The sequence below is a fragment of the Centropristis striata genome, chromosome 1 (genome assembly GCF_030273125.1).
Source record: "Centropristis striata isolate RG_2023a ecotype Rhode Island chromosome 1, C.striata_1.0, whole genome shotgun sequence".
Lineage (NCBI taxonomy): Eukaryota > Metazoa > Chordata > Actinopteri > Perciformes > Serranidae > Centropristis > Centropristis striata.
The window spans coordinates 21,258,132-21,286,107 of record NC_081517.1 but is presented as its reverse complement, the minus strand read 5'-3'; the positions used below and the strand labels follow the sequence as shown (position 1 = coordinate 21,286,107).

Below are 27,976 nucleotides of genomic sequence, written 5' to 3'. Positions count from 1 at the left end.
TCGCATTTGAAACATTTAATAAGTACTCAGGCAGTTCAAAGTTCTACTGATGTTTTTTTTTTTGTTTTTTTTACATTTGCATAAACATATTGGTAATGCTGTGGTACTGTATTTTAGAGGATTATAAATTAGTAAAATTGATAACATTTTAAACATGAACATTTTCAGAGAATTCCAAACAACATTTGTCTTCCTTGGTTCACTGCTCTCTCACAATTGGCCATTGCTGATGTCCGTTTAGCTGTAATATTCAATGGAGAAAGCCCCCGAGTCACTGGACCTCATCATAGTCTCATTATGTCTGAGTGACAGCTGGGAGCGGTACAACCCATTGATTTGGGAATCTAGCGGGCTGTCGGACACCTGCAGTATAGAAAAGTAGAGAGAGAGAGCAGGAAAGTATATCAGCACCAGTAATGGGATTAAATCATTACAAAGTAACGAATTACGGCATAAAATGTATTTAATTCAACAGAAGGACATATCTGTGTATCTATGAGGCTTTTCAGCCTGGGAAGTGAGCTGACTCTGAGGAAGAACATGTTGACTGACAAATAATTCTACTTTAACCCTCTGGAGTCCATCTATTTATTGAAAATACACTGAACACGTTTTATTTACAGTAATAGCTTTATTTATATATGATATGTAGACAAGCTGAGAAAGCCAGTTAAAGTTCAATCATAGGAGCTTTCACTGTGTGCCATTTATGTTTCTAGACCACTTTTAAAATGTGAATTTTCTTTCTACAATAAAAACTATTACTATTTTTAATTTACATGCAAATAGACTGTTTTATAGTTTTATTATTTATTATTTTTCTGCTGTTTTTGTGTGTATAAATAGTAAATAAATAATAAAAACAGGTACATTCCATTTTCCTTTTGTTTGTATTTTGGGTTCCTGGCAGCTTTATACTTTGTTAATTAAAATAAAATGAAAAATCTGACAGACTGAGAGATGCTAAACAGAGACAGAAATGAATGCATAGGAAGTTGACAAATTTGAACTAAAATCTCCTGGACTTCAGAGGTTTAAATGAGATGACATTTATAACCTTGCATTGTACAGAGTTAATACTGTTAAAAGTAAAGAGTTAATACAGTTAAAAGTCCAAATATTAATAGCACAGATTGAAGATTTGTTTTAGTTGTTTGAAACATTTCCATCCTCATGATTATTTTGTATCTGTATTTCACACACAGTTCTTACTCTACTTGATGTGCTCTGTGAAGCATGCCATGGCTCTGTCAAATGTAGACAAGAGCAACTTCCTAAAATGTCCTGCAGCACATCTGGTGGAATCAACAGCATTGTCTACAATTACATTATGATCAGTTAAGTGAAGAACAGGGTATTTTACCTCTTCAAATTTCTTGGCCTTGTACTGCTCTGCTCCTTTTAGGAAGTTCAGCAATATGATGTCACACAGCACCGTACCCTAGATGATAATAATAATAATAATAATAATAATAAAAACAACAACAACAATAATAATATAATAATAATAATAAACAATAATAATAATAATAATAATAAAAAAACAACAACAACAATAAAAAAACACCAATAACAATAATAATAATGGTTATACTACTTATAACAATAACATTTATCTACAAACCACTCAATGAAGCAAGAGTAGAGATACAACTTTAAAGATTACTCCAACAGCAGCTCAAATTACCTCAAAGTTCACAGCTCAACACAGTTTAAAGGATAGCTTAAATTAAAAAGGAGAACATTTAACAATGTGTTTAAGTACAAGAAAAATACAATTTTATTTTAACCATTTATCAGGCGAAGAACTATATTTGGTAACTTCATATAACATTTCAAGAAAAAAGTTGCAAATTTACTAGATGAAAGTGGCAAATCTACAAGAAAAAAAGTTGCAGATTTAAGAGATTTAAAGTGGCAAATCAGTGCAAAAAAAGTGAAAAAAAACCCCAACTTTATTCTTGCAGATTCACCACTTTAAATCTCATAAATCTGCAACTTTCTTTCTTTTCTTTCTTTCTTGTAGATTTGCCACTATAATCTTGTAAACTTTTTTCTGAAATATTACCCCCCTCCCCCAGGTCCGTATGTTTTTTTAAACATTTTGGCAGTATGTAATATCCCCCAATATTCTCTAGGGTTGAAATTTGCAATTTGCAAGTATTTCAATGAGTGCCCTATTAAGGGCTAAATAACAGAAAATTTGAGATAAAAGGTGAATTCTGTATGTCAGTTGAGAAACCCCCCACAAAATAAGTAAATTAAAAATGACTGGTGTATGTTGAGCTTTTACACTGGTTGTGACAGGTATATCAGTAAAACTCACCACTCCCACTGATGTAAAGGCTGCCACCATGTTGATGAGTGTAGGGATCATGTTGAACTTCCCTGCCTTTGAAAGAAAAAACACTTGATTATCTCAGCAGGTTTCAGTTTGCTGGTTATCACTAGCTCTTTGTACTCAGTAGTCTAAGAAATGACTTATTTTGTTAATTTGATTCCCTACCTATATAATTTTAACGTATTATTCATTTAGTGGTTGATGTCGAAAATAGCTTTCTTTTTTAGAGAGAGCTTCCAATTCAAAGACTCCAGGTTTTATTTGAAAATCCTGATGACACCTTATAATTATCATTGTTCATAGTCACTCTATCTGACCTGAAATTGATGTTTGAGGTATTGTCCATAAAAATGTATGCAAATGTGGCATAGAAAATATTTCATTATTTTATTTTGAAAGGGGGAGACAGAGGGGAAGACATGCAGGAAATGGCTCCAAGTCAGATTCAAACCCAGGCCTGCTCTTGGGAACAAAGCCTCTATGGCAGGGGTCTCACACTCAAATTACCAGGGGGCCGCTGGAGGCAGTATCAAAATGACCAAAAAAAGACACAAAATTACTAAAAAAAGACACAAAATTACTAAAAAAAAAAAGACACAAAATGACAGAAAAAAATTACTTAAAAAAGACTCAAAATGACCACAAAAAAAGACACAAAATGACCAAAAAAGACACAAAATTACAAAAAAAAGACACAAAATAAAAAAAAGACACAAAAAAGACACAAAATTACAGAAAAAAAACTAAATTACTTAAAAAAGACACAAAATTACAAAAAAAAGAAACAAAATAAAAAAAAGAAACAAAAAAAGACACAAAATTACAGAAAAAAAACTAAATTACTTAAAAAAGACACAAAAATATTAGAAAAAAGACACAAAATTGCCGAAAAGACACAAAATTACTAAAAAAAGACACAAAATTACCAAAAAAAAAACACAAAATTACAACATTTCCACTTCTTCCGGTGACAACAACATGGCAGATAATAAACGGTCCGGTAACAGCTGCCTTTCTTTTTTTTAACGTTGTCATAGAAACAAGTCAAACAAAACTCCAGCTTGCGCAATAAAGGGACCTTCCACACACAAAACGGTAAAGTCCCATTCATATAAAACTCACATTAAACTTTCATATCAAGGTGAGGGCCACAAAATATTGTCATGAGGGCCACAATTGGCCCGCGGGCCGCGAGTTTGAGACCCATGCTCTATGGTATGCGCTATACCAGGTGTGCCACTGGGAAGCCCCAATATCTCATTATTTTATGAAGAGGAATAAGAAGCTTCCATCTTGAGCTATCAAACTACATACAATGTAATAAACAACCTGTTGTTTTTACGGTAGAAAAACGGCAACTGTGGTTGCCAGAACTTTACCGTAATAAATAGGGTAGAACTTTTTTTAATATTGCGGTAAAAACAGCACTGTTGATTTCACGTTTAAGATTACAGATTCACCATATAAATAAAAATAAATTTTTCCATCAAAAGAAACACTCTTTTGCCATATAATTGACAAGAAAATACTTTATAAATGCTGCAAAAAAAGTAAGATTTTACCATTAAATATATATATATATATTAGGGGTGTGACGATACTCTCACGAGACGAAACAAGACACCATATTGGGTTCACAAGAACGAGACTAGATTTTAAGAAAACTACAATGACAAAATATATCACTGGACCTACAGACTATTATTTAACCCCGTTGCACATGCATTTTGAAATGTTTTATTATAACTCTTTACATGCATGATGTAAGCAGGAGCTTTTAATAAACTTCTTCTTCCACAACTTGAAACTAAAACTGAAATTCGTAAAAGTTAAAATAAGATAAATAAAAAAATAAAATCCCCCAGAGGGATTAATGAGACACCAGAGGTGAAGTATGCTAATCGCTTAGCGACAGTTTTGACCTGATTCGTGATCACAAACACGAGGGATTAAACACGGGAGACGCAATTGTGGCCATCATCGCTAACTGAACAACATCAGCAGCTGATCGAAACAAAGCAGCATGGCTAATTATCATAAACCTAGCTTCTTGAATTAACCGGAATCGCTAACTGTGCACAGAGTGTCTGGTGCTTGTTATAAACAAACAGAGATCACTAAGTGAACACTAATGAAGCACATACACACTGTACTGCTACAGAGCTAACTGTTAGCCTATTGCCTCGTGGCATGAGATTTTGTCACACCCCTAATATATATATATATATATATATATATATATATATATATATATATATATATATATATATATATATATTACAGTATATTTTTGTTAAAAACACGGTGCCAGTGGAGTAATGTTTTTTTTTTGTAATAAATACTGTTTTGGCTGATATATACATTTACAGTGTTTCGTTGTTACTGAAACTGAATTAACCCATTTATCATTTTATGGTCTTTTACTGTCATGGTTAGCAGTTTTTCACCGTAAAATCTACAGACATTTTTTTACAGTGTACAGTTCCATATCTCTTGTCAAATGTCATTATTTCTTATGGATCGTAGGGTCGTAGTCATTGACACAATAAGATAAATACTCACATTTCCATTGACCAGAACATCAAACCTAATAGCATAAGCCTTGACCAGAGTGCGGTAGTCTGTCCCATTCTCCATCTTATAGTATTTGGCAAACCTGCACAGAAAGACAAATCCCACCATTCCTATATGAAAGAAAACACCTTTAGGCTTATGGGTCAGCATGTAACTGAGGAGCATGGTGTAAAAGTGAAATGATTATGTCAATATCACACTTAAAAACATAGAGGAAATCACTTTACAACAGGTAAAATTGAGCATGTAACCAGCATGGGAAAAGCTTGAACGGCCGCGGCCGGCTGCAATAGTAACGTGTGCGGGTGCTTGACCGGCTGGACGGTCAAGCCCCGCCCCCCAAGTAGTCCACCCCTTTCCGTTCCTTCCCTTTTGGCGAAACTGGAGAAAGGAGAAATCCTGTTGCAAAGTGATGTTGGTGATTGAAATTACGTTGCTACAATAACTGCAATAAATGAAAAACTTTATTCACAAAAATACAACCAAGCCAGCCACCACTTGGTTTTGCGATGCATGTATTTACTAGACATTACGGTAACAACATGTGAGAATGGCCTTCAAAAATAAAAGCAGTTTTCCGGTTTAACTGTATTTCCATTTAATTTTAAATTGAAATTAAAAAGAAACTATCCATAATCAGAGACTCATTCCACTTCAGGTAGACAGTAGACATCGTCTGACTGCAAGACATTCTGATGTATAATTTCAAAATTAAAGCCTTTTGAAAACTAACATATTCTGCCATTTTTAATTATAGGACAAATAGCAGATTATCTGAGATTTCAAAGGGCTTTTATTTTTAAATGATACACCAGAATGTCCTGTAATCAGCTGCAGGTCATCGTGAGGGTGTCCACTGTCCATCTGAAATAAAACGAGTCCTTGATTATGGATAGTTTTCTTTTAATTGCGAATTGAAATTAGATGGAAATAAACTGCTTTTATTTTTGAAGGCCATTCTCACATGTTGTTACCGTAATGTCTAGTAAATACATGCATCGCAAAAACAAGTGGCGGCTTGCCCGTGTTTGCTAAGTTTTTGCCACATCGATTCCTTCTGGAGTACAACAGGGGGGAGATGTGACAAAATGCCCATTTTTTCATTTTCTATTTGTCCCATTTCCTATCTTCTTATATTAAAGGAGACATGGGAAATAAAAATGAGAAATGACAATCAATTTATATTTTACAGGCATATTTGGAATAAAGCAATCAGGTTTTTTTTCAACTTGAACAAAATAAAATAAAAAATACAACATGAAATCAAACTTGTTTTTTCATTTCATGTTTTGATTTCCAAATGGATATGGATTGAATGGAAGATTTGCCCCAAGAAACTTTAATATATTTAAGTATTAATATTAATTGAGTCCATTTCTGGTAGCAAGATTGATCTAAATAAGCTTTTACCCGTACATATTGTGGTGCCACAGCGTGATTATATTTGTAACCAGATACCCTTACAATATTCTTTGTTTTTGGATAGAAGTAGAAGGTTTTGCTCTAATGTTGTTGCTAGAGGAATGGTCATTGCATCACAAAAATACATAGAAATCAACCCGTAAATCCCATAAATATCTATGAAATGAATGAATTGAATCTGTCTAGTAGTTATTGAGTTAGGTAATTAACTTCTTAGGATGAAACATACCAATCAAAACCATGTAGCTTAATACCTGAAATTGTAGCCTGGTGAGACATCGTTCTTCTGTGACATGGCATCCAGTCGGGTGAATGAGTATGAGGGGTTACACTGGTCATCTGACTTGTCCAGATCACATATCCATCCAATCTTTATTCCAATCACTCCTCCCTGATAGAATTTCCAAAACAAGAGAGGCATATAGATGAGTTTGTGTGTACTGTATTTCCTCAAATAGTAGCCGGGGCTTCTATTAATAAAAAATCAGTTTGGGACCCGGTTAATAATAGGAGCAGGCTATTATTTGAAGGAGGCTTTTATTAAAAAGAGAAAATCAGAGCAGCTCTGACTGGCACTTTTTAGAGTGTTTTACACAGCGCATTTTAGCCAGATAGATAGATAGATAGATAGATAGATAGATATACTTTATTTATCCCAAGCTGGGAAATTACAGAATTACCCGGATGTCAGCCATATTGGAATTACTCGGATGTAAACAAACAATGAACAGCACGCTGAATGTTCTTTGTAAGCAGGATTTAAATGTCTGAAATGAAATGTCTAAAACGGCTAGACTTTACAGAGAATGACTAGGACAGCGGGAGAAACAACCATATTTACCTACAGTACTAACTCGTGTGACGAAACTTCAAAATACAGGTGTTGTGTGGAAATCTGTTACCCCGTCAAATGATGTTTCCTGAATGGTGTTCTCCGTAACATCACCTCCGCGGTTGGAGTTAGGATTTAAGTTTAAGGTTAGGCCTTGTAGAGATAACAGTTTGGGGTTAAGGTAAACTTGGGCTCATGTTAACAACTTAAAGGAGGACTGGTTGGGGTCAGGGGTCAGGTTGGTGCAGGTTAAGGTAAGGGGGACACATATCGACGGGGGAACAGACTTTGACATAACACCGGTAAGACACCCGGCTTATAAAAGAGGCCGGCTTTTATTTATTAAAACTGTTTCTAAAACTGGTCTGTGGGGTCTGGTCTGTGGGTGTGGTCTGTGGGTGGGGTGTGCTGCACGAGAGGTGAGTATGGCTGCGTTCAGACTGCAGGCGAATCTGATTCAAATCAGATTCCTACTCATATCTCATATATTTTTAGGGCTGACTGTTCACACAATTTTTACCAAGTGTCCAAATCGGATATGGCTCTGTTCAGACTGGGCAACATCATTGACTGATCTGTCAGGTTGCCATGGTAACGGCATCAGAGCGTCTGACGTCGTCAGACATCATATAATTGCGACAGCGACAACAACAACAACAACAACAGCGAACATGTGGGAGGCAGGTCACCTCAGTATATTGGCCTTATCACTGTCCAGTAGAGGTGCAGAACATCTCAGACGCACCAGGGGAGAAACCGGGCGGATGGACGCCCCCGTCGGGCCCGCATGAGTCGGTCGGGGCTGCCGGTGGACACCTCGCGTCTCCGCGCTGCCGGCGCTACGCGTAGAGTGACGTCACGGACAGTCAAAAGCGATCTGAGGGTACATGCCAAAGCTCTTAATGTTCGCCTCCTCTATCTTCTATCCTCGCTTGAACCGGAAGGTCTTTCGCGGGCGCCATCTTTAAGACCGTCCCAAAGCTCTTATTTGTGATCGGAGGATAGAGGATAGAGGATAGAGGAGGCATATCGGAGGAGGCACAAGCGAGGATACACGAGAGAATCCTATGCGGAAGTCTTTTAGCGGTGGCCCCGCCCCCTGACTCGTTGAATAGACGCAGCAGCTGATCGGACTGATGTTATACATCAACATCTCTGTAGTTTGATACCGGAGTGAAGACAGATCACAGATTAAACTAAAGTGTGTCACCACAAGTTTTATATTTTATTTATATGATTCACCATGTAATTAAAATCTGTTTTATTGTGACTCTGAACAACAAAAACACCACAAACATATTTCTACATTTATAATAAATTAAGAGAAAGATCGCTCTAGAAGTTTTTTTTCCTTTTTCCTTTTTTTCCTTTTCGTGATCTGTTTTTTCCACCGTACAGATTTATTATGGATATAATATTAAAGTTAAAAAAAAAAAAAAACAGTAGAGAGTATGAGAGTCTGTCCGTCAGCAAGAAACACTTTTACATTGTTTGTCATTTTCATCAGTCCCACGCGAGGCTGATCATTACTGAGTGACATAATTTACATTTTACCTTCATCATCTAACCTAATAAAATATTGGCCGGTGTTCAGCGGACACAATCATGTTCTGGGATATCAAATAATTAATTTATCACCAGGATCGTCTACTACGACGGCATATTAGGGCCATATATGAAAAAAATAAAAAAATAAATAGGAACCCAGGGGAGAGGGACCCAGCCACCATGGCATGATTAAAAACAGATAACATGAGGTGATGTTATGACATCACCACATTTCATTCCTTTCTACCTGCGGGATGTCTCTTCTTCTCCATCACTCGCTCTGTTTAAGGTGTTTTATCAGAGTGATCCGACTGACGCTCCCTCCTCCTCGCGTTCACACGGAGCGCTGTCTCTCTTTCAGACCTCCTCTGCTTCTTGTTGACAGTTACAGTGTGTAACGTTCTTCTAAACTTATTTCACAGCAGCAGGTTTATTGTTCCCAGCCTTCATTCCTCACGGACATTCTCATGTGATGCGTCTTTACGCGTGCCATGAAGCGTGTGCCTTTTGAAGTGTGTGTGTGTGTGTGTGTGTGTGTGTGTTTGTCTCTGTGTGTATGTGTGTGGCACCGGACGGACCCAGTGAGGCATGGACCAGTATTATCCCCCTCCCCTGGGTCGTTTTTTTTTCCCATACTTGGCCCTAATAGTCGTCCTAATATATACAGAAGCAAATAATAATAAATAAATAATATGAAGGCATTCCCGTGCCCCTGAGCTGGACACAGTTCACAGTATAAATACACAATGGAGGTTGTTATTCATGTGCAGGTGTTTGTTAAACAGAGAAAACACTTATTATTATTATTATTATTATTATTATTATTAGTGCATGTCTCCAGCTGTTAAAGCGACTGACAGCTGATCCAGCTGTGATCTGCTGCCGCCGTCATTAGAAACGGACGTCGCTTCACGTGACGCTCCGGAGGGAAGGACGTCTCATGTCTCTTAAATCGTTTCTCCTCTCCTCGCTTCCCTCACTTGCGTCTCTCCATGCATCCCCGGTGGGCGGGACTAAGACGCAAGTGAACGGCGCAAGTGAGGGATGCAGGGATGCGAAATAGACGACATGGGACGCACCCTGAGTGTTTGGAGCGGTTCAGACTGAGACTATGAAACTACCTCCCGAAGGTGGTTTCGATCCGGTTCGCAAAAATCGGATTTCATGTGATTTGTGTCTGTTCAGACTTCAAAAGAGCCATCCAGTTCCAATCTGGATGGGCTAAAAATCGGATTTTGGCTGGTAGTCTGAACGCGGCCTATATAACACTGTCCAAATGAACACCGCTCTGCTACAGTAATTTAATGCAAGTGTAGGTATGGTGGCACGGGCCACTGACCAAAAAGAGAGGTTCACTTACTCTGGTTAACACACTACATTGCAAAAGCCAACTGACAAAAAATAAATAACTAGAATTAAGCAGAAACATGCTTGAAAGTCAAATTATCTGCCAGTGCAGGATGTAAATGTTTCTAAGAATTCTTTAAATAAGTAAAAAATATAGGCGCTGGAAAAACCAATGATGGCTTGAAATAAATCCAAATATACTTATTTTGAACTGTAGTAACATTAAAATAAGCCAGCAATACTTGAAGCGAGCATGTTTTGGTGGATAGAAAATGCTTTTGAAATAACATTCACCCTACATGAAACAAACTCTCAACTGGAGCCGATAGTTTAGGTAAAAAAACCCCACCATATTCAACAGTTGAATCGATTGAAAAGCATGAAAAAGCTCATGTCTATCCTAAAAACAAGTCTTTAAACAATACGATAATGAAATAAGCACATAATACTAATAATGAAATGAGCACATAAAACTCTGGTCAGTAGGTAAATTATACTCAAAACAATATAATTAAGGTACTATTGCTAAATAAAAGAAAATACTTGCTAAACTTCATGTTTTTTGCAGTGTTCTGCTGACATGTTTAGTTGCTGAGGTTAAAGAACATAGCTGCTTACATTTTCAGATACACTACAATTAAATAACACAAAAGCAAGTCCAACTGTGGGGTTCTGTGGTTCCTAAGTTGCTCTGATTTTACTTGTGTAATCCTGAGAGCACAAATATATAGTCCATAGCTGAAAGAGTTAATTTGTCAATTCATAAATGTTTCCATTATATGCCACAGCTGCTTCAGAATTTTACAAAAACAGTTTGTGAAATTGAAATGTAATACATGATATGGCAGAGTCATGACAAACTGGAACCCTTGATGGCTGCGTTATCATAGAAACCCTTCTCCCATGGCAAACGCAAGATAGCTACAGAAGCTTGGAAAATAACTTGTAGTTTACTGGATCACAAATGAGATAATTTCACCACTTCAGTGAAGTCCAGATCCTGCTCTATTGCCAGTATTAATAATGTTAGAGAGTTCAAGCATTGTGCAAAGAGAGCGCTCCTATTTCTCACCAGCAAAAGTTCCAACATGCTGCTGTCAGAAAAAATGAATTCGTCCAAGTACTTTGGGATCCTAAAATTAAGCTTTTTGCTTGTATATTGAATCTCGTTGCAAGAAAATTAAGGTTTTGTTTATAACTGAAGAATGACTGGACTGAATATTAATATTGCAGAAGAAGTGGCAAATCCACTGCCTCACCCTTCATTTCGAAAGAAACTGTTGCCATGTTTTTTCCATGAGAATATTTAATCCTATCTCAGTATTTACATTCAGGGCAAAAAATGGAACTGTCAAGCCTTAGCCTTATCAAGCCTTAAACTAAATCACCTAAAACAAAGTCCAATGCTCGGAAATTTAGCATTTCAAACTTTAGACACATCTGACAATACATCTCTTTAGAAACTGTCCGGATTTTTTCATCATTTATCAAACGAACATAACGAGCGTGTGATTTATCAAACGTTCATATCTCTCCAATCACAGCGTAAGAAGGAGAATTCGGTACAATTATAGCCAGAGAAATGAGGAACATGTAGAGGGACCAAGACTTTTAAATATGGTGGCCATCTATAAACAGTTGTCACTGGTGGCCATCTTGAAAAATGTCTGCCATATTGAAAAGTCTCGATCCCTGCACATATTCCCATGTCTTTGGCTATAACTGTACCAAAATGTATGTTTCTATCACCTATTATCCATTGTTAATGTGAAATTTAATCTAAAAACAGTGAAAAATGCCCGCCATATTGAAAATTTGTCGTGCCTTCACATCTAATTTTTTTCTATATGCCTTTGGCTACAAGCATACCAAATTTGACGCTTTAATCATAAAATGCACAATCCTTCTGGTTATCTGCCCCACTATTAAGGGGGAAAACAGGCCATGTATTAATTCACCTATGCACATGCCCAGACATGGGACAGCTCCCCTATGTGAGCCTAAGGTAGTAATGGACAAAGACATGTAGACAGGTAGAGCAGGAAAAAGAAGAGAAGTTTCAAATCCTTACAAGGATTGTTCACCTGCGAGACTGTGGGTATGAGCCAAGTAGGTTCTGAGTCTCATATTATTACCAACGATTATGATTAATCCCGGCTTTTTAAAGACATGAATCAGACTTAAAAACCTTAAAAAGTTCTCTTGGCCCTACCCTGTTTGCCAGTTCAGTGAAGTTCTGCTGTGCGTAGTGTACCACGTCTCCTACTCGGAAGATGGGGCAGTAGGTATTGTTGACCATGTCAAAGTTACAGCTTTTGATGTAATGGTCAGTGATGTTCGGAAGAAAGTTCCCTCTGCACACATACAAACAAATCATCATATCATCATCATCATAATTATCATCATCATCATATTTAGAATTAGATTGGTCATACTTGGTGTAGTTGAAGGTTGGAAAGCGGATGCTATTCTTAATGAAAATGGTAAAATTCTCCACTTCCATCATTGGTGTACTGGAGGTCAGGTGAAGGAAGGAACATAGAGGGAGAGAACAGACAGGAATTTAAACAACATTTTGTTAAAATATGTTCTTTCTCTTAAACCTCATAAAGCCAGTACAGATTTTTTTCTAGGATTATCAAGGAGTGGCAAGGCTCAGTTGCAACCAACAGGCACTATTCTCTTCACCAACACTCTACTGGGGTTGAGACTGAAATCTAGACATCTCAAAAGCTGGCGAATAAAACCAAAAATCTGCTCTGCATGGATAAGTACATGGGTATGCAGATCCTTTAACAAGCCACAGAAGAATTCCATGGGCATAGCATTACATCCAAGGGGCGTCTGAGGGCCCTGCCAAGATTTAGTTCTGCAGGTGTGACACCTGTGATTTTGTGCACTGCAGAGTTTAAGGCAAAACAAAAGTCTGGAAGGTATTTATACCAGTATTTGTAGTTGTCAGCAACACAGGATGCATAATGTACCGAAAATTATTTCTGTCCAGTTAGTTTGTGGATGACAGGCAGAATAGTCAGCTTTCTGTTGCAGGTTCCAGGGATCACAAGTTTCTTTCAGGACTGCAGAGACAAACTTGTACCCCTGATCTAACCCTGGGATTCCACTGGATGTGAAACGGGTCCGTCCGCAATGGCTGCGTATCTCTGCGGTCCATCAACACACACCGGATCCGTCTGTGATCCGCACTGTTGCGGACAGTGGAGTCCCGAGGATGCACGAGATCTCACAAATTCACACGTAATCAAGTGATATAACCGAACTAGAGAAGGTCTCATTTAATGTACAAGAACAGATCATTTGCTTTCAAACAATGGTGAATGGGGCATTACAAGATAACAACTAGCAAACAATCGCAACTTCTTTTAACATCTATTTTATTAGACTCAGTTCTTGAACTGGGTATTCAGTTCATCTCTGTGGCCTTGCCCATCACACCCAGTCTTGAAAGTATTTTTTTCCTTTTGTTTAAAACCTACTGATGAAGAGAAGGTGCATACAATTTTTCATTCACCCTCTAACTCAATGGCAAAAGATATACAAGGGCTGGACTTTTTGTTGTTGTTGATAACTTACAAAGATACACTGATAAGCCCTTTGTCTATTTATAAGATTATTTTTTTTCAAAAGCATGAAAGTTTGCAACTATAACCATTTTTTAAAAACAGGACACCCATAGGAACTAAGGACCAACAAGTATATTACAGGTTATCTCTAAAGTTGCTTAAAAAAGAATAAGTAGTAAAGCAACTAGTTGCTCATCTAAATGTAGCTACCCCTAAGAAATCATTAATTTTCATGTAAGGGGGTTTTGTGGGCTCCACAATGTGTCTCCACACTGTCAACCATAATATCTTACTCTCCAAACTTTCCAATTTGAACAGCGGAGTCCCGAGGACGCACGAGATCTCACAAATTCACACGTAATCAAGTGATATAACCAGACTAGAGAAGGTCTCATTTAATGCACAAGAACAGATCAATTGCTTTCAAACAACATTTATTGGACCATATTTGTAACTTACCATCCACTCCCATTACTCCTGCAATGGTTTTCCAAGCCACTTGCTTTTTATGGTTGTCTTTTTATAAAGGATGTGACAGGTCATAGATAATTGTATGATTTTGGACCTCCAAAATCAACATCTCCTCATCCATGGTGTCAGTGGGAAAAGACGAGTGAAAACTAGTGATGTGCAGATCGATACTGAAATATCGATTATTCCGATACCAGATCTGTATGCTCTAAAATCGATTCTCAAATGAAAATATCGATACTTTTGATACTTCATTTGTGGTAATGTATATCATTAACAGGAATACGGTGGAAAGTAACTAAACTATTCAGATCTTGTCTAAATGACACGCTGCTGGTAGGAACTACTTTTTCTTCCGCCTGGGTAAGTGCCTAATACGTAAACGCAGTGGCACGGTGGGACGCTGCTGCTCACTCGTCTCTCTCTCCATGTGTGTGATTCAATGGCGGAGCGATTGAATTACAATCCCCCCTCAATTTAGAAAAAAAAATTCTTCTCAATTGAGCATTAAGATTTACAGTGTGAATTTAGCAATGAGTGCCTGAAATGAATTGCAGAACCTGACTTTACTATTAGGATAAACTTGCTCCCCCTTAAATTTTTTAGCATAACATAACAAAACATTGATGGCAAAGCCTTGTGAAAAGCGCTCTAACACATGCACAATATCATCTTACGGCCTGATGGTGTCAATCTCAGCAGGACACCATCCTTTTATCTCACACATCTTGGTGGTGGAATTGAAAGGAACACATTTCCCTGTCACAATTCCTGTGTAGAGAAAGAAAAGCTTTTATGAAAACTGTTATTTTGAATAACTATGTTTAGTTATAGTTATTGACATGTATAAGTGCAATTATAGTTACAATTTTAAATGTATTCACATCAAATAGTGATATAAAAAGAGAGAAAAAACAGAATATCTCACCATAACCTCCTGGCTTGTTGAGGTGTCTAGTGCAGTCACTGTCCTGGTTACAAATATACTTCTTATCATTCTGAGTAAGACATAATCACACATAAACACACATTAAAATTGAATAAACAATGACTGTAAATAATGTTTTTTCATCAATTTAATTATGGTGTGGAATGAGCCAGGGGTACTTAAAGTAGGAACCCACAGAGCATCATCACCCAACTCTGCAATTCCTTTCAGGCCCATGGAGATTTAAGAATCTTGATTTTAGTTATGGCCCCAACTTTACTGTTAATGAGCTGTCCCCTCAACTATAGCACATGACACAGAAATGCAGTGCCGCCCACCTTCCTACAAGTGCTGATTGTACTTAGATTTTATGAAAAGGCAGTTTTTTAAATAAATCAGACAACAGCATAAATGTCCCTTACGGAAGCCCTAAACGGCCATGTATTCATATATTTTTTTCCCTCCGTTTTTCCTGAGATAACGAGATAATTATCTCGTTATCTCGAGACAGTTGTTTTCCCGAGATAATGAGATAATTTTCTTGAGATCTGTAGTCCAGACGCGTAGCCAGTAATGGGCCTACTCACTGCTTACTCACTGGCCCACCCAGCCAAGTTTGATAAAAACATATTTCTCACAACGGCTGGCAGCTCAATCTTAAACAGTACAAGTTAACACTGGCGTGAGACAACAGAAAGTCCAGCAATTCACAACATTCTTTATAGATCATGGGTGATTTTTTTTTTTTTTTGTCCTTACTGGTTTTCACACTAACTGGTTGCCGTAGGCAATGATCTGCGCATTTTCTGTTACACATGAGCTGTCCATGGTACTGAAACCACTTGCTGTTAATGTGAGAATTCTGTCTGATGCAGGCCTATGTTTTGCTGTGCGTTGACACCTTATCTACCGTTTAATACTGTAAGAAATAAAGCACGAAAATCATAAAAATCTAAGTGCAACCAGCACTTGTAGGAAGGTGGGTGGCACTGCATTTCTGTGTTACAATGCTCTTCTGATTGTTAAAATTTGTGTGTCAATCACAGATTGATTTCCATTCTATTAATAAACAACTTCGCAAGATGACCTGGGTCGACCCAAGATGATTGCATTCTTAGGCAACACACTTCATTGTGAATTTAAGGTAGGCAGTGAATGGTCTTCTCCTTTGAGATAGTGTATACCCACTGAAGCTGTGTCTAATGATGTCATTGCAGTAAGACTACAACAAAAAGCATACAACAATCAGAAACATTTTGAGTGCTGCATTGTAGTGCACACGCGTAGTTTAGTAACTAGTTTATGGGCATAAACACCACTAACAAAAAAGAGACCAGTATGCTACTGTATAGTATGCTACTGTATATATACAGTAGTGTTCAATATAATAGCAGTCCAATGTGACTGTTGTGTCAAATCCCAATATTCACAAGAACACATTCACAAGATGCACTCCAGACCTGCAGAGGGCGACCACACACAAAAGGTGGGTGGAACCAAAGTCTCAGGAAGTGCTCCTAGAGGGACCATATTCACCTGCACACCCACTGGAAAGGCATGGCATAAATGTTTGGTGGTAGTTCAGTTAGCCCTCTCACCTGCTGCTGGAAACAAGGCAAGACCAGCTCCTGATCAGATTGAAGATGCAACTGGTAGGAAAAACCCACTCTGAATGTGGATGATATATGTTGAGGTCATGCTTTTCCATGACGGTTTTGATTTAATTAGTCACTAATGCAGTTTAAGTTGGATGATTTTGGTATACTAATTTAAGCTTGTGTTTTGGTAGAACTTTAAATAAACCTTATGTGTAAGTATTAGTATGCATATCACTACTTTAATCATTTACTAGGTAAATTTTGAATGACTTTGTTTGTTTGTAAGGTAATGGTAACATTTATTCTTTAGGAAAACTGTTTCGTTAAATGTTTAGTGGGATTTGCTTTGAAGACTAATGCCTGTTTTTCTGTTTATCTTAAAGGTTATCAACATATTTCATACCACTCTGGCATAATTCTGTTTAAGTTTGGGCAGAGTTGTGGTCACAACGAAGACAGAACTTGACTGACTAACCAGATTAATCCAGGTTTTTAGTATTTATTATATAAATATATAAATAAATATATATTATATTATATATGTATTTTATATATTTTTTTTTATTGCTACATGGCAAACAAGGTACCAGTAGGTGCAGTAGATTCTCAGAAAACCCAGCATTCGTGATATGCACTCTCCTAAGGCTGTGCAATTGGGCAATTAGTTGAAAGGGGTGTGTTAAGAAAAATAGCAGTGGTTGCCATTGACTTTACAAACAACTTTTGTACAAACATTTTTGTTTCTAGGATTTAGCAATCCTGTGAATCACTGAACTAATTTAGTTGTATGACACATCTGTGTGGCATGGAGTCAACCAACTTATGGCACCTTTCAGCTGTTATTCCACTCCAAGATTCTTTAACAACATTCCACAATTCATTTACATTTCTTGGTTTTGCTTCAGAAACAGCATTTTTGATGTCACCCCACAAGTTCTCAATTGGATTAAGGTCCACTCCTTAACATCAATGTTGTTGTTTTGGAACCAAGATTTTGCTGGTTTACTTGTGTGTTTGGGGTCATGTCTTGTTGAAACACCCATTTCAAGGGCATGTCCTCTTCAGCATAAGGCAACATGACCTCTTCAAGTATGTTGACATATGCAAACTGATCCATGATGCCTGGTATGAGATAAATAGGCCCAACACCATAGTAGGAGAAACATGCCCATATCATGATGCTTCACTGTCTTCACTGTCTACTGTGGCTTGAAATCAGACTTTGGGGCTCGTCTCACTGTCTGCGGCCCTTGGACCCAAAAAGAACAATTTTACTCTCATCAGTCCACAAAATGTTCCTCCATTTCTCTTGAGGCCAGTTAATGTGTTCTTTGGCAAATTGTAACCTCTTCTGCAAATGCCTTTTTTTTAACAGAGGGACTTTGTGGGGATTCTTGTAAATAGATTAGCTTCACACAGACGTCTTCTAACTATCCAGCCCGTTCTCATTCCCAAAGTGTAAAATTCCGACGATTTGTCACACCCCTAGACGTATCATACTGACGCAAACAGAGGCTACAGCCGTCTATTCACTCCAATAATAACCCGACCACAGCCCTACATGACTCTGCGAGCGACAATCTGATTGGAGAACCGAGGACCCTGTGCACGGAAGTATTTTTCTCACTATTTTAAGGATTTCTTTTAATGACATTGTCAACATTTCTCAACACAAACACATCAAAGTCTCACTGATAATTCAACAATAAAATAGCTTCATGTTGTGGCTCTCAGTATCATTTTTTTCTCCTTCGATTCTGAGAAACTTATTTGTTTGTTTTTTTGGATAGTGGAAAGGCCTACATTACCCATAATCCTCAACAACAGTTGCTATGGCAATCCGCTTTGCGCTACCCGTTAATTTATTTATTCTAAAATAATCACCAGTCAGAATTATCGTCTTAATGAGATAGTAAATGTGGCCCAGTGTTTTATGATATTTTCAGTGAAATTGACACGGATTTCGCTACAATGCAATTTAATGACAGTCATATCCCAACCTGGTATTTTTTCCTATTGGTTTGTGTCCAAGTCACGTGACTTTCAAGGCTCCGGCGGTCAGAACAAAAAACATGGCGGACAGTTCTCTCATTTTTAGTGAAAAAATCAATATTTTGACTATTTCTGCATAAAAATGGATTTTGATTACATTTCTAGCGAGAAATATATGTTTGATTTTCTAAATATTCACTCAGCGAATATACATAGTCACTATGTGGCGAAGATCTCGCCAGAAAAAGACGATCCGCTATTTTTATTTTGAAATCTACCGGATGTGCTGTGCGATCTCATTGAATTGCGCTTCACTGTAAATGGCCCGGACTCTGCTATCCTGTTTTAGTTAAAATATCTTCATTAAACATTGTCTTTTTTTAGCATAGATAATATACATGCAGTATAATTATTTATTAGACAGTGTGTGATAGTCGATATATTGGGTAGAAATAGGTTTTCACAACCCTAATACGGAAGAACTACAAAACGTCACTGGTGTCGACATAAGTACTGAAGCGAGGTCTAGGGAGTTGTAGTTTTTTTTTTTTTTTTTTTTAAATAAAACAGGGTTTCCCCTAAAATTGGAAGTTGGAAATACTTAATAAGTGGCTTTCCAGGGGTTTGAGGGGATGTCAATCACATTTTTGGCATCAGACTTTAAATATTGTCTTGTTCAATGGGGGATTTTTTATTTTTTCAGCATATCCTAAAGCCCCCCCCACTCCCACCCCTTAGTGACTATGCTGACATTATAGTCCATGTCAACACCTTTCTATAACAGTAGGTCTCATGTCTGTAACCCTTTTTGTCTCTTAGTTATAATCATTTAAATATGCCCCAGAGTTAAGGTTCTAAGGTCAATATCTCAAAGCAAGAATATCATAGAACCTTCAAATTGAAAGATGTTACTCTCCAGGCCAAGACCTTTCTGGTCCGATGTATTTGGTTTAGCTCTATGACAAAGTTTTATTTTTTTCAAACCTTGGAAATCTGCTGAAAAAATAAATCCCCCATTGAACAAGACAATATTTAAAGTCTGATGCCAAAAATGTGATCGACATCCCCTCAAACCCCTGGAAAGCCACTAATTAAGTATTTCCAACTTCCAATTTTAGGGGAAACCCTGTTTTATTAAAAAAAAAACTACAACTCCCTAGACCTCTCTTCAGTACTTATGTCGACATCACAAAAAACGTTTTGTAGTTCTTCCGTATTAGGGTTATGAAAACCTATTTCTACCCAATATATCGACTATCACACAGTCTAATAAATAATTATACTGTATGTATATTATCTATGCTAAAAAGACAACAATGTTTGTTTAATGAAGATATTTGAACTAAAACAGGAGAGCAGAGTCCGGGCCATTTACAGTGAAGCGCGATTCAATGAGATCGCACAGCACATCCGGTAGATTACAAAATAAAACAGATTTCAAATTAAATACAGTGGATCGTCTTTTTCTGGTGAGATCTTCACCACGAAGTGATCTTGTACATTCACTGAGTGAATATTTAGAAAATCAAACATATATTTCTCGCTAGAAATGTAATCAAAATCCATTTTTATGCAGAAACAAAGTCAAAATATATATATATAATTTTATTTTATTTTATTTTTTTTTTTCACTCAAAATGAGAACTGACCGCCGGAGCCTTGAAAGTCACGTGGCTTGGACACAAACCAATAGGAAAAAATACCAGGTTGGCATGACTGTCATTGACTTGCATTGTAGCGAAATCCGTGTCAATTTCACTGAAAATATATCATAAAACACTGGGCCACATTTACGATCTTATTATGACGATAATTCTGACTGGTGATTATTTTAGAATAAGTAAATTAATAACGGGTAGCGCAAAGCGGATTGCCGTAGCAACTGTTGAGGATTATGGGTAATGTAGGCCTTTCGGCTATCCAAAACAAACATAAAAGTTTATTTCTCAGAATCAAAGGAGGAAAAAAAATTATACTGAGAGCCACAACATGAAGCTATTTTATTGTTGAATTATCAACAATAAAATATTCAACAAATAATCAACAATATTATTATTGTGAGACTTTGTTTGTGTTGAGAAATGTTGACGATGTGATTAAAAGAAATCTGTAAAATAGTGAGAAATACTTCCGTGTACAGGGTCCTCGGTTCTCCAATCAGATTGTCGATCGCAGCGTCATGTAGGGCGGTGGCCGGGTTATTATTGGAGTGAATAGACGGCTGTAGCCTCTGCTCTAAGCGTTATATTGGAGTCAATTGAGAACCCAGAGCGTTTCTCACAGACGTGGAAGGGTGCCCTTTGCGTCAGTATGATACGGTAGGGGTGTGACAAATCGTCGGTATATTGCGCTTTGGGAATGAGAATGGGTTGCACTATCACAGCACTTGCAGGTAACTCCATTGTGTTTGATCATCCTGGAGCTGATCATTGGCTGAGCCTTTGCCATTCTGCTTATTCTTCCATCCATTTTGATGGTTGTCTTCAGTTTTCTTCCACGTGTCTCTGGTTTTGCTCCATTTTAAAGCATTGGAGATCATTTTAGCTGAACAGCCTATAATTGTTTGCACCTCTTTATAAGTTTTCCCCTCTCCAATCAACTTTTTAATCAAAGTACGCTGTTCTTCTGAACAACGTCTTGAACGACCCATTTTCCTCAGGCTTTCAAAGAGAAATGCATGTTCAAGTGGTGGCTTCATCCTTAAATAGAGGCCACCTGATTCACACCTGATTTTTCACAAAAATGATGACCTCACTGATTGAATGCCACACTGCTATTTTTTTTAACACACTGCTTTCAACTAATTGCCCAATTCCACAGTCTTAAGAGCGTACATATCATGAATCCTGGGTCTTGTTGGTTTTCTGAGAATCTGCTGCACCTACTGGTACCTTGTTTGCCATGTAGCAATAAAAAATATACTAAAAACCTGGACTAATCTGGTTAGTCATATTGGACTGCTATTATATTGAACACTTCTGTAGATACATATATAGATTATAAACATTGCATATTTTGTTCAGGAGTGTATATATGAAGTATATTATTTTTTGCCCTGATAGAAGTTGGTGTATTTTAATTTGAAAAAATACATATGAATTATATTGACCTCAGGACAGAATCCTTGCACTTGGTTCTCTGTAGTGATCAGTTTAGTGATGATGCAGAAGACTGAAGCTCCCTGTGGAAAGCACATTTATAACATATCAGCATCATCTATTGTCAGTCCTCTATCTATCCATACATACATCTATCTGTCCATACCTGTTGCGGAGTGACGTAGTCGGCAACATCCATGACCTTGTCATTGTAGATTCCAAAACCCTTGACTTTGGTCATCACTGAGGATTCAACAGCCGTGTCTCTCACTTGGTAGGCCTTCTCATTGACAAAAACCCACCTGAAGCACACGTCCACGCGCACACACAAATATTTTTGTCAGCTTTGTGCATCCAATTTATTAAAATTAGAAGATGAGGCAGAAATATGGGCTTAAATTTGTCTCAATAATACCTGTAAACACACAGAGGGTGATCTACAAATACTCCTTGATTTGCACACGTTTTGTTATCCACAAATACAAATTTCTAATTTGTAACTTGTATTTTGTTTTTTACAGATAAGTGTGTATTTGTAAATACACAATTTTCCATTTGTAAAAACAAAAGTGTGTTGTGTGACTCTGCATTTGTGACTCAATCACACACACGCATTTTTTATTTTTATTTTTTTTTTAAAGATTTTTTGGGCATTTTACTGCTTTATTAGATAGTGACGGATAGAAAGGGGGAGACAGAGGGGAAGACATGCAGCAAAGGGACCTCAGGCCGGATTCGAACCCGGGTCCGCTGCAGCAAGCACACGGCCTTAATGGTACGAGCTCTACCAGTGTGAGCCACCGGGACGCCCCACACACACGCATTTTTGAGACGTTCTTGACAAGATCCACAAACAAACAGCTCGTGATTCACAAATGGCCGCCCTCCTCAACCAGTGTTGTTGCATACAAATATTCCTTCCACAAACACCAATTTAGGATTTGTAACTTGTGTGTTGGTTTTCACAATAAATATGCATTCATTAAAAAAAGGCATTTGTAAAACTGAAAATTCTGCTTATGAAGTGTGATTCAGCATTTGTGGATCGCCAATCACACACACATCATTGAGGAAAGAGATGTGTATTTTTGAGACATTCTTGTCGAGATCCACAAACAAACAGCTGGTGATTCACAAATGGCCGTCCTCCTCAACAGTAGGTGGCAGTGTTATATGCATTGATGAAGCGATTGTTTGGACTCTGCTTAAGGTGGACTAACACTTAAATTTTGATTTTGCAGTAAAGCCATGGCTGAAGATGGAGAGCCGGCAATGTTGTTGGCGGCAACCCCTGCGTTGAGGGCTGCCGGCGCGTAAATGTACCACCCTAACTGAAAAATGTCACCGGCACGTCCCTGTCTGAAGTGTTTTGTAGCAGGCCATGTTGTCATAACTCAGTCACCCTTAAATGCCTCTTTCCTCTCTGCTCTGCTGGCCGCACGGAGTTATTAAACGTTTAACCAAACGGGCACAGTCGCCATGGTGTTATCATTGTTTTCATTTTATTTTCACGGTATAGGTGCTAATGTTATGTAGGGCAAGGAAAAATAGTTCTACTTATGTACCATGGCTTTACCGCTAAATCGAAACTTAAATGTAAGTCCACCTTAAACACAGTCTAAACAATCGCTCCATCAATGCATATAACAACACTGCCACCTACTGTTGAGGAGGGCGGGACATTTGTGAGTCACCAGCTGTTTGTTTGTGGATCTGTGGATCTCGACAAGAACGTCTCAAAAATATGTCATTGAGGAAAGATGTGTGTGTGATTGGGGATCCACAAATGCTGAATCAAACTTCACAAGCAATTTTCAGTTTTACAAATGTTTTTTTAAATTATTTTATGAATACACATTTATTTATAAAAATTGTGGAAGGAATATTTGTATGCAACAATTTACAAATACATACTAATTTGTAAAAAAACAAAATACAAGTTACAAACTAGAAGTTTGTATTTGTGGACAGTAAAACACGTGTGCAAATTAAGGACTATTTGTAGATCACCCTCTGTGCGTTTACAGGTATTAATGAGAGAAATTTAAGCCCATACAGAAAGAGGGGGAGGCCAATGACAGCTAAACCAGAACTGAAACTTTTGAGCTAACAGAAACATTAAGATAAGACTTTATTCATCTCACAGTGGGGACATTTAGTCAAACAGAATATATAATAAAAATATGCCATATACCTGTACGTGTATAAAAAAAATGTTTTGAACCCAAACATATTACTTATTTCAGGTCTCCATCTTAGAAGCAATGGAGCCTGTTTTGTTCATTTATAATTCTTTCATGGGGCTATAAACTAATGCTAGTGTCTGACTGCACACTGTTGTCAGTTGATGTGGACTGAACAAGCGGTGACCTGAAAAAAGGACTAAGCATTAAGAGATTTGTATGAAAAATATATTTGACAAGGTACAAAGTAATAGCTGAAAACATGTAAAAAGACTTAAAACATTATATGACTGAATTTTGGAGTTAGACCATTAAACGGTTTTTCTCATTTTGTTTCTTCAGGATTTTCTGGGTGTGTTTAAAATCATAGCTCGATGGAACATTGGAGTTTCCTTATCATAACTCCGCCCCCAGCACTATATAAGTATCTTTACCAATGTTGGCTGATGATACATTTACTTATAATGTTAACTCTTGTCAGATGTCATAACAATGGAAGATTGTAATGTCTGAAGTAATATCCTATATACGCACAAATTGTGGAGCAATTGATGAACCTTAAAATAAACCGTTCCTTTCCAATGGTGGTCACAAGGACAGTGGAGTAGGAGCCTCTCCACACGTGGAGACACAACCAGGTTCTCGGATGCTTGGCTAATAAACTTGTGTGCAAGAGGGTATCCATCAATACCCAACCCTTCAACAATCAAGATGTGCACCGACACCCACCATCATTTGTGCGGGAGGAGGACAAGCCGAGGGGTATCCCCTCAACCCCTGATTTAGGCCCACTGAATGCAGCCAGGGATTGGCAGATGCAAGTGGGCCTGGATCAGAGACTCATCTTCCCTCTGGAGATCGTAACAACCGCCCTGCAACCAGACCTTGCCCTCTGGTCAGATTCCTGCCTACTTGAGGAATCGTACAAGCACAAGAAGTTGCGGTACTCCAACTTAGCAGCTGAAACAGAGGACAGGGGCTGGAAAATAAAGATGCGCCCGGTGGAGGAGGGATGTAGGGGCACTCCTGAGGGAGATTAGAGAGATTAGATTGGCTATGGATGAAAAGGAGTGACACCATCTGGGCTGCCAAGGCCAACAGCTAACCACAGACACACATCCTTGCTTGATCAACCTGTGGTGGGCCTGCCCTGTCACAAATGGCCGAAACACCATGTTATGCTGAGGTACACAACTGACAATATGTCCTGGGGGTTGGTGGTAAGTCTTATCTAGCCATCTTCAAGAGCTCCTCATGGAATCAGTAGTGGTGCAAACACTAGAGATTGTGACAACTAGTCCTCTCATCAAATCAAGCTAAATGACGTTAAAGTTTATGCCAAGTGGAGTTAACTGTATTTGTCTTTTTTTACCTGGTGAGAAGTAAAATAAAACCATATGGTGTTTTCAGACTTTAAGTGTGTGCATTTTTCATAATTTCATAACATTGATTATAATATGAAAATATGTTTGTTTATTTCATTTTTAATTTTTTTTTATTGGAGGTCACCATAATGTCGTTACAGTCAGGGCACCCAAATGGCCAGCAGTGACCCTGAGATGGCATACATGGCTGAGTTGAAATTGCGATCTTTTTACAATTAACCATAATTGGTTGTAGACCAAAGATCTTCAACCTCAGTCTACAGTTGAACCAAGTGCCAGCACTGTGGAAAATTTCCTGTGTTGTGCCAGTACCAAAAATAAAATGTCCAGCTGAACTTAATGACTACAGACCAGTAGCCCTCACTTCTCACATCATGAACACCTTGGAGTGGCTGATTCTACGCCTAATGAGAGCTGAAGTCAAAGACAAACTGGACCCCCTGCAGTTTGCATACAAACAACACATCGGAGTGAACGATGCTGTCCTCTCCATGCTTCACCGTGCCCTTGCTCATCTGGAGGAAACTGGTGCTTATGTGAGAATCACTACCTTTGATTTTTCAAGGGCACTCAACACCATCCAACCCAACATACTTAAAAACAAGCTCACAGAGATGGGAGTGGATCTTTCCTTCATCTCCTGGATCACAGATTATATATATATATATATATATATATATATATATATATATTAGGACTGTCTCAGAAAATTAGAATATTGTGATAAAGTTCTTTATTTTCTGTAATGCAATTTAAAAAAACAAAAATGTCATACATTCTGGATTCATTACAAATCAACTGAAATATTGCAAGCCTTTTACTATTTTAATATTGCTGATTATGGTTTACAGCTTAAGAAAACTCAAAAATCCTATCTCAAAAAATTAGAATATTTCCTCAGACCAAGTAAAAAAAAAAGATTTATAACAGCAAAACAAAATCAAACATTTGAAAATGTCCATTAATGCACTCAGTACTTGGTTGGGAATCCTTTTGCACGGATTACTGCATCAATGCGGCGTGGCATGGAGGCAATCAGCCTGTGGCTGTATATATACAAGATTTTATATATATATATATATATATATATATAATCTTGTGCAGTCTGTGGCCTAGAGGTTAGAATCCCAGTACTGACAGGACTGAAGTGCCCTTGAGCAAGGCACCTAACCCCCCTGCACAGCTCCCCGGGCGCAGTAATGTGCTGCCCACTGCTCCTTGCATGGTGTGTTCACTTGTGTGTAAAAAAGGATGGGTTAAATGCAGAGGTTGAATTTCCCCATTGTGGGATTAATAAAGTAATCATCTTCTATCTATAATTTTATTTTCATTTTATGTCCGGAATAAACAAACAAACAAATGCCAATATCCACATTACATCATCAATATTACAATGTTTGCATGTATAGTATGATAATCAATGCCTGATCCATTAAATTTTAATTTGTATATACATTTGCACGTAATAAAACCATAATAAAAGGAATTACTCACCCAATGAAGTAAGTGATGATGAGGAGTTGGACGACACGGTTGATGATGCCGATGGTCCAGCTCTTCACAACCACTGACTTGGTGGTTTCATAGGTAAAGAAGTCTTTTATACAAGACCACATCCTAGCAGTAGGTGTGTGAGTCAATACAAAAAAGCCTCTTTTAGTGTATTCTCTGTAAGTGGTTTTTACAGAAATATAATTAGAACTCCACAATGTATGGATTTAAGCAACAAAGGCTCAAACAGACCCTAAATGAAGCAGTTTGTGTGTGTGTCTGCAGCGTTTACAGACCTTGCTCTTGAACTGTGGCTGACCTCTTCTTTTTTTTTTTTGGAAAAGAAACAAATCGTTACTTCAGATTCAACACTGACAGCAGTATCCAGATAGTGATGTATATTCTCTTCTTCATGGGAAAAGTAGAGCTGGAAAGCAATCCCTGCACCACTCTCTTCCTGTTACTTCATGTTATGATGCTGATGAACTGGTCAGCAAGTAAAAAGCTTTGTCTCTGTCTTCTGTCAGTCCCATTCTATTCACCCACTCTGCCACTCTCTTTGTTCTTTCCACTCCCTCATTTATCTTGTTACTCTCCCACCCCACCTCCAACTATGTATCACTCCTCCATGGAGTCCTCCCTCCTTCTGTTCAGTGCAACAGACGCAATTTTTGTGTGCAGCATTTTGGGTTCACAGCTATGGAAAAAAACAGCATAAACTATTCAGTATATTAAAAATACAGAATTTAAAAAAATACTAATTTCATATACTAAATACAGGACAAGAGCTGTGGGATTGGTCGAAAATCTGCTCTCTGAGGTATGACAATTAGCTTTTTTTGTGTTGTTAGTCCTCTAATAAGCATGTGTAGCTGGTGAAAATGATATTGGTCTTGAAATGCATTTAACTTGCATTTAGACCAGGCTATCCAACATTAATCAATTAAGTTTTAAAAAAGGACAAAAGCCCAACTTTAAAAGGGCAGTAATAGCAAAAGACATAGGAAGGTACTATCCCAGCTCAATCAACTGTTAAAGAAAGAAAGTAGAAAATATGTCATTGGGGTTTTAAGAGCTGTTAGCTTGTTGGAAGGTGTTTTCTTCAACTGTAGCTAATCTGGTGTGTATTAGTGTATTACGTCCATTGTGTTAAAGGCGGACCACAGCGAGTATATAAAAGGCTGC

General features: G+C 37.7%; 1 protein-coding gene and 1 long non-coding RNA gene across 2 annotated transcripts; one reads left to right on the top strand and one right to left on the bottom strand.

Annotated features, from left to right (window-relative positions):
- On the bottom strand, positions 1-27,298 carry p2rx3b (purinergic receptor P2X, ligand-gated ion channel, 3b). Its single transcript, XM_059334312.1, has 13 exons — positions 27,088-27,298; positions 26,795-26,917; positions 21,899-22,034; positions 21,744-21,815; positions 15,045-15,114; positions 14,794-14,887; positions 12,500-12,577; positions 12,277-12,418; positions 6,592-6,728; positions 4,904-4,997; positions 2,327-2,392; positions 1,364-1,441; positions 1-363 (listed from the first exon to the last, which is right to left on the bottom strand). The coding sequence occupies exons 2-13, from the start codon at positions 26,914-26,916 to the stop codon at positions 238-240; spliced, it is 1,215 nt and encodes a 404-aa protein (XP_059190295.1). The 5' UTR covers position 26,917; positions 27,088-27,298; the 3' UTR covers positions 1-237.
- On the top strand, positions 16,638-23,172 carry LOC131972710 (uncharacterized). Its single transcript, XR_009394491.1, has 3 exons — positions 16,638-16,696; positions 21,948-22,006; positions 22,974-23,172. It is a non-coding gene; the product is annotated as an uncharacterized LOC131972710 (long non-coding RNA).
- Positions 27,299-27,976: the final 678 nt, after the last annotated feature.